A 7,895-nucleotide genomic window follows, 5' to 3' on the forward strand; every position below is an offset into this window, starting at 1 on the left:
ATGAATAAGTACTAGTATCTAATGAATAAGTACTAGTGTCTATTTAATAGGTACTAGTATCTAATGAATAAGTACTAGTATCTAATGAATAAGTACTAGTATCTAATGAATAAGCACTAATAACTAATAAATAAGTACTAGTATCTAATAAATAAGTACTAGTATCTAATGAATACGTACTAGTATCTAATAAATAAGGACCAGTATCTAATGAATAAGTGCTAGTATCTTTAAAAAGGTACTAGTACCTAAAGAATAAGCACTAGTATCTAAAGAAAAGGCACTAGTATCTAAAGAATAAGCACTAGTAGCTAATGAATAAGTACTTGTACTTAATGGAATAGATACTATTATCTAAAAAATAAGTACTAGTAGCATGAAAATAGAGACTAGTAGGTTAAAATGATTAAATGTTAAAACGGCTTGCCATAATCTGTCAGTTACCCAAAATATCCTGATTCCTGAATGAAGTTAAAACCCATCATGTCACTGATATGTGTTTTACTAAATATTTATACATAATCACTGTAGCCTACATGATATGTGTTTTTTTTTAATAAAGTGATCAACGTGCCCGTTGCCTCTGATCAGTGGCGGTGATTTCTCGTGTGGCTAGCTAGCGCACACCGTCTTCACTCGGACGCGCGCTTCAATCCGTTGTAGATATCGTCGTGGATATTGTATTGCTAAATCCCCCGACGACTATATCGGTCTGAGACAGAGAACTAGACAAAACCAAAGACCGTCAAGGCCGTGACAAAACCGAGACCACGTAAAGAGGGAGAGGGAGGAGAGGGAGAGATGGGGAGGGAGGAGAGGGAGAGATGGGGAGGGAGGGGGGCAGAGAGAGAGAGAGAGGCAGGGATAGAGAGAGAGCTGGGATAGAGAGATAGAAAGAGATAGAAAGAGAGAGAGAGTGTGTTTAGGATTCACGCATTCGGCAGCCAACTAAACGTGTTGCTCAAACTGAGAGAGCCGGGGAATACGAAACGCTTGTAATGACAGCAGCGTCAAGATAGCTGAATTGCGCGAGTAAACAAGGCTTCGCGCAGCTGATAGCAACAAATCAGGCAGACAGTTTCGAAAGAGGAGACACGGAAAAGCGATCTAGTCTGGGGTGGCCCGAAAGCGTGGACAAGGCTGTAAACCAGGTAAGTAACGTTATAGATGTGTGATGAAAAAGGAAATGAGTGGGAGCGGTTGTTACAGAGGCTTAATTCAAACAACGGGCGTGATCCCGCGTAGCAACCTCACCCCCCGAGATAACCCTTCATCTGTTTCACGCGTTTGACAGTCACCTAAAGCAAACAATTAGCTTAAGATGCAGCATCTCTTGTAAATTGCTAAATGTCCGCAAGAAATGTGCACTTACTCTTTTGAGCGAGTAATTTAGAATGACAACAACATATTTCCTGCGGCGTTGGATGCACAAACTAAACTGAATTTGACGCGGAAAGTTTCCTCGCGGTACGAAGACAAAGATGATATAGCTAAAACTTAATCATAACTCAAAGAAGCATGAGTCCACAGCGCCTCGTATAGTAACGTTATATTAGCTCAACCTTACAGCACAGGAAACCTACTGTTAGCCGCACAGGGTTTCGTTTCGCATTTAAGTTAGTCGGTGGATCTGGTTCATGAGCTGTCATGTGCAGTATAACGGTGACATGCGTACACCTGCTCGGCCGTATGAGCGCGGCTGCTCGGCGGGCCTCTGGTTCTGATCAGTGCGCAGTGGCGAATCTAGCAGGCCTCAGATAGCAGCAAGCTCACTGCGGCTGGAGGACACGCGTGTCCTAATGAAAGCGGCCCAACTTTCATTGTTCAAGCACCTACGGCTCTTATTCCCTGTAAAATGTTACAATGCAAGTGTGCGATAGTGCGCGTGTTGAGTGGATTACGTCCGTAACGTTACTTGAGCAACTGAATAGACTTAGGAAGCGCATCGATTATAGATATTATGTTAGCTGTTTGAAAATTAAAATATGATGTTTTAGCATTTTGTATGTGGAGTGAAATGAATTTATGTATCGATATAGCCAGACGTGGGATATGGGGCTGCATCTCGCAGCATGACTTGACGTTTGGGCCCCTCCCACGTGAATTGGACAACAGGACAACATTGTACAGTGAAGTTACTCAAATGTTGTTTTGTAGCTGTTAATGACAATTGTCAGTGTTGACGGGTATTATGCATATAATTACATATTTACAATAGTTATCATATATAGCTACAAAACAACATTTGAGTAACTTCACTGTACAATGTTGTCCTGTACGTTGTACCGTATAGTTCAGTTAAAAGGTGCCTCTTGTTCACGCATAGCTTGCTTCTGCAAACCCAGTGATTCATGAGACAACAATCAATTCATTTAATTGAGATTTTCGTTTGTTTAAAGATAGTTAATAATTAAAAAATAATGTGTCATATTGTAAATAATTTTCCTTCATACCCAATTTGGTTTTAAGCCAGTAGTGTGTGTCAGTAGGAAACATCAGCTTACATTTTTAAACATTGCTTTTGCCATAAATTGTGATTATCCAGTGAGATGTTTCTGGACAAGGAGTCTAACAACAGCCAGTATGATCTGATCTTGCCATCATCGAGTCCATCTGGGATTGCATGAAGAAACAGACTAAATCCAGAAGAACTGCAGCAACGTCTCCAAGACGCTTGAAACGATTTGTTCACTTCAGAATTAAAATGTACTTATAATTTACTTACCCCCCCGCCCCCTTTTCCATTCCAGGATTTCCTCCATGTAGTGGACTTTAATGGGAACCAATGGGTTGAAGGTCCAAACTGCAGTTTCAATGCTGCTTCAAAGGGCTCTACACGATCCCAGCCAAGAAATCACAGAGCTAGTGCAAGATGTGCATTTGTGGTTAAAGTATACAAATGTTTTTTTTTGTTTTGTTTTGTTTTAGAAAATGACTGATCGTTTCGCTGGATAAGACCCTTATTCCTTGGCTGGGATCATGTAGAGCCCTTTGAAGGTGCATTGAGACTGCAATTTGGACCTTCAACCATTGGTTCCCGTTAAAATCCACTATATGGAGAAAAATCCTGGAATGTTTTCCTCAAAAACCTTAATTTCTTTTCGACTGAAGAACGAAAAACATCTTGGAGGACAGGGGGGTGAGTAAATAATCAGGAAATTGTAATTCTGAAGTGAAATAATCCTAACTCCTAATCATAACTCCAAATCATAACTAATTCCAAAGTTACCAGTGAAAAGTTTTAGGCACTTGTGTAAAATTCTGTAAAGTGACGATGCTTTCAAAAAAAAAAAAAAAAAAAATTCAAACTTTTTTCTCTCTCAGATCATTTATTCTCGCATGTATTAAAGACACAATTCTAGCTCCATATTCTTTAGCCTATTGATTTTTTTTTTTTCATGGTATTCAGCTACAATAAAATGTTTTGCAATAAGGCATATAGCATTAAGAGTTATTGTAGTTCTTTTTTTTTACCGTACTGGAATCGAAATTAGGAATTGATAAGAATTGGAAACTTTAAAATTTTAACAATACCCAACCTTTCCTCAATGGCTATTTGAATATTATGGCCCCAAGTGATGTCAGTGGAAAATAAGGAAATTTGTTTCAGGGGAGGAACAAGGTCATTTTGATCAAATATTTTTTATATTGGACTGTTTGACTGTTTAATTCAAGAATAGCAAGATAGGTCTTGCCTTTTGTACCAAACCACTTTTCATTAGTGTGTTTCTCAGATGTAACAAATCATCATTCTTTAAGTTGACTTATGCTGACTAATATTAACTAAGGTAATTCTGGCTCATTAATCTTTAGAAAAGACATGGCGGATGCTGACCTGGACTTCACAACAGGCGATGCAGGTGCCTCTGCTACCTACCCCATGCAGTGCTCTGCCCTGCGCAAAAATGGTTTTGTGGTTTTAAAGGGTCGGCCATGCAAGATTGTGGAGATGTCCACATCTAAGACTGGTAAACATGGACACGCCAAGGTGAGTGATGGTTATGTGAGCACAGCATACAAATTGTAGATAGTTCACAACCAATGCACATCATCTTCATTTACTTACTTTAAATGCAATAACATTTTATTTGAAGGGTATATCACACAAAAAATGTAGCAGTCATAGTGTTAACTGCCTAGCTATATAGATTGTATGCGGATGAGTGTTTGTTTTGCACAATGGAGTTCCAGAAGTCCCTTCATACAAGTCTTTATGAATAAGGTGAAAGGGAGGCCATTCATTCAAGGGAGGTATGAAATGTAGTTAGATGACTTTGTGCATAGTGGTGAAGTAACCCCCACCCGTAACTTTATTTTATTTAAAGGTTCACATGGTGGGCATTGACATCTTCTCAGGCAAAAAGTATGAGGATATCTGTCCCTCAACCCACAATATGGATGTCCCTAACATCAAAAGAATGGACTACCAGGTATGTGACTATTAGGGTGTATTTACACCAGGGAAGTCCACTAGTTCGTACAATGTTTGTTGTGGTTCGCTTTCACACTGCCCTGTTTGCAAGTAAACCAAAGCTTTTGTAAACAAAACCACATGTGTGCTAAGGTCATAAATTCTCAAGCAGAGAAAAGCAGGAAGTGCAAAAACAGGATAATCATGGAGATCATGGAGTAGTGCAATTTTTATTCATTTGGTGTTATCAGCTAATAATGCAATGTGAAGAAACTTATGAGTACAATGTCATTGTAACGAAGTATGTTGACGACTGCCGCATACACATAAACAAAATATAAGTAACATAAAAGTCCAGGGGCCTGTACCATGAAGCCTGTTTAGATGGCTAGCAAGGTATGTTTCAGTTTAGCAACCCTGGGTTTTAGGCACCATCAAAGTGGTTTGGCTTTTAGCAGTGTTCATCTCCATAGTAACTTGCACTCCATGGCTAATCTGGTCTGGGGCAGGTTATGTTTCAGGGAAGAGGTTTCCAACCGAACTTGGACCAATCAGCTGTGAAGAAAGTGACACATGTCTGATGCTGCAATGAAGTCACTCCACCTGTTTCTAATTCAAATTAAATGTCACTCATAGCAAATGATTTTTAAAGACAACATTGTTTGGCTTTTAGTAATTATTATTTAGAATAATCATTTTATATGATTTAGATATGATTTATGTAATTATTATACCCATAATCGATCACACATGAACAATTTTAGTTTAACAAATGATTATTGTGCAGTTTAAATGAATAAATATATAAAGGTAATATAAAAACACTTTAGAATCAACAGATGAAGCTATAAAATGACTACATGTGAGCTTAAATGTTAAATTCTCTCTATAACTATCAACTGTATAAACTTTTACTTGCACTGATATAGAAAGAAAATATTTTTTCTTTCAGTTGTCCTCTTTCATAGACAAGCTATTTTCTTCTTGCTTTGTAAATGTGTTTAAATTCTCTTAATATTCTGCAGAAGGCGAGAAATGAATCACAGTTTCACTTTCTCCACATGTGATTGGATGTTTGTTACTGATGTCACACGTAAACTCAGGATCAAAGCCTGAGTTGACAGAGAAAGTTAATCATCAACAAAGCCTGGTTGGATTGGTTTGGTTTTGTCAACTCAAAACTAATCCTGTAACCCAGAGTGTGTTCAACTACCTTCATGGTACAGGCCCCAGGCCTGGTCCTCTCTTGCCCTTCACTGTCGTGCTCTCTTCCTTTTATACTTTCGTAGCTCCTCTGTGAGATTATGTTATCTCACAGCCCTCTGCCTCGTCCTGCTTGCCACAGTCATCTATACGATGTTGTAATTGGGATTTTGCGAAGATGTGCTCTTATGTGTGCCGTACCAGAGTTCATTTGGGGTCTCGGTACGATTGTTTGGCCCGCACCCGAGTTTGACCAAACAACCGTACCCAAACCCAGCTGAAGAGGTGGTCCACCCGAGTGTTATTGCTGTATTAACACCTACACCAAAGATCCGCACCAAAGGAAGAAACGAACTTGAGTTTGATTCGATCGAACCAAAAAAAGTTGTGAATACACCCTTTGACAGAGTTGTACTATAGTAAATAATAGTGTTTGACAAATGTCTGTTTTTCTTCTTTTTAGCTTATTGGCATACAGGATGGCTACCTGTCTCTGCTCCAGGACAGTGGTGAGGTCAGAGAAGACCTGAAAATGCCAGAGGGAGACCTTGGCAAAGAGATAGAAAGCAAGTTCGATGCTGGTGAGGAAATCCTGGTAAGTGTTGTTAAAGCAGTCACCCTTCAAATGTCACTGAGCATATTTGAATGTGGACACTCTATATGTTTCTTTCTAGATCACTGTCCTGTCTGCTATGAATGAGGAGGCTGCAGTAGCCATCAAAGCCATGGCTAAATAAATCACAGCAGGTATATGGAGCTCTTGCTGCTGTGTGCACATGCTCACCAGATAACTAGGCCTGGAGCGACTGTGCCTCACCAGTGTGCTTGCAGCAAAGCACTTATTTAAATGTTTACCTTAACTGGAAACTATAAAACAAATCATCAAACCTTTACACACATGAATAAGAAAACTGTGAAGAAGAAAAAAAAAGTCTTTAAAAGGAATTTAATCAAAAGACTGAATGTCTCCAAACGATTGATGTCTCAATCAATCTGATGACTTTCCTGATGTACATTAAGTTCTTGTTTCATATCTCTACCAGACACTGAATACAGGATAAATATTCTGTAGTGGTTAGGTTTTAGAAATGAACTGATTTTATACTTTTTTTTTTTTATCCTTGTCCAAAATTAGATGTGATCTGTGTCCAGAAATTGAACCAGGAAGTTCAATAATGTATTTAAAAAGGTTTGACAGAAAAAGCTTTCTTTACATATACTTTGCTGTTTGCATACTGGCAAATGCACTTTTGATTAACATCGAGATATAGTACTACTGCAATGTTTAACGTGTCTTGATCTTTGTCTGCTATGTGAAAGCAATGACTGAGGTGTAAATAGAATTTCATGTTGTATTTTACACTACAAGCTAATATTTTGTCTGATGTGTAACCAAACATGCTGTACTGTAAAATAGCTTTTTAAGAAGAATCAAAAATAACTATTATGTGTTATTATCACCCATATCTGCTGTTCTTAAGTTATTGGAGTGATAAAGTGTTTGTGTACCATTTTATTTTGCTTTTTGACTTTGGGCTTCAAAATTAACTGACAAGCTATCCAAGCAAGTAATTCAGACTCTGTTCTGCAATGGAGAGCACATTTACTTTCGTAGACACTCCATCTACATTTAACTTGAACCTTTTTTGAACAGTTTCGTCTTCGACACACTTTTGTGGATATGGACTTAACTTTATGGTGTTTTACCCTCTCCCCCCCATGTTTTTCTACTTCATTATTTTACTTTTATCACTCTCTTTCCTCACTCTCGCTTGTACTACTCTCTTCCTTTTTTCTCAGGGGTTGACAAGATGCTTCGGATCCGGAAAGGAGAGAATTAGACCTCAGCAATGCTATCTTCCCTCCTTTTTTATTCTTTCTTTATTTCTCCCTCTCTGTACTTTATAGCCCATCTGTAGGTTAAAATTTAGGAAATAAATTTAATATTCAAAATGTTCCAAACTAAATTAAATTCTTGGAAATGGAATTCATGGACAGTGAACTAAAGCACCATTGTAATGTATGTCTGGTGTGGGACATTATCTTTTTTTTTCTTTTGAGGAGGGCACCTCATAATCTCTCCAGTTAGTATGAGTGTCCTTGTTGTGACACTTTTTATAAAAAACAATATCTGTCCCAAATATGTTCTTTGTTATCTTAAATTAAGTAGCAAATAGCTACAAGAGGTCTGTTATGTGGTTCATTTTATTTACAAGCAATTAAGGGTGCAGAGGGGAAGTACACATTCTTGAATGAAAACATTCAAGTGCAGAATCTCCTG

General features: G+C 38.2%; 1 protein-coding gene across 2 annotated transcripts; it reads left to right on the top strand.

Moving 5' to 3' along the window:
* Positions 1 to 859: 859 nt before the first annotated feature.
* LOC120477727 (eukaryotic translation initiation factor 5A-1) lies at positions 860 to 7,801 on the top strand. 2 transcript variants are annotated; one of them, XM_039669513.2, is made up of 7 exons: positions 860 to 1,151; positions 2,929 to 3,139; positions 3,814 to 3,988; positions 4,326 to 4,430; positions 6,078 to 6,209; positions 6,289 to 6,361; positions 7,415 to 7,570. In XM_039669513.2, the coding sequence occupies exons 3-6, from the start codon at positions 3,821 to 3,823 to the stop codon at positions 6,349 to 6,351; spliced, it is 468 nt and encodes a 155-aa protein (XP_039525447.1). In that variant the 5' UTR covers positions 860 to 1,151; positions 2,929 to 3,139; positions 3,814 to 3,820; the 3' UTR covers positions 6,352 to 6,361; positions 7,415 to 7,570. The 2 variants fall into 2 exon arrangements, with proteins under 2 accessions (XP_039525447.1, XP_039525446.1); XM_039669512.2 differs by lacking the exon at positions 2,929 to 3,139 and having other exon boundaries at positions 1,012 to 1,151; positions 7,415 to 7,801.
* The last annotated feature ends 94 nt before the right edge of the window (positions 7,802 to 7,895 follow it).

Source organism: Pimephales promelas, chromosome 1 (genome assembly GCF_988280905.1).
Source record: "Pimephales promelas chromosome 1, fPimPro1.hap1.1, whole genome shotgun sequence".
Lineage (NCBI taxonomy): Eukaryota > Metazoa > Chordata > Actinopteri > Cypriniformes > Leuciscidae > Pimephales > Pimephales promelas.

Bases quoted from the DNA above. Each gene is read 5' to 3' on its own strand.
- LOC120477727 (XM_039669513.2), top strand. From the start codon at position 3,821: ATGGCGGATGCTGACCTGGACTTCACAACAGGCGATGCAGGTGCCTCT. The intron at 3,989-4,325 runs GTGAGTGATGGT...TTTTATTTAAAG, and splicing joins GTAAACATGGACACGCCAAG to GTTCACATGGTGGGCATTGA. The intron at 6,210-6,288 runs GTAAGTGTTGTT...GTTTCTTTCTAG, and splicing joins ATGCTGGTGAGGAAATCCTG to ATCACTGTCCTGTCTGCTAT.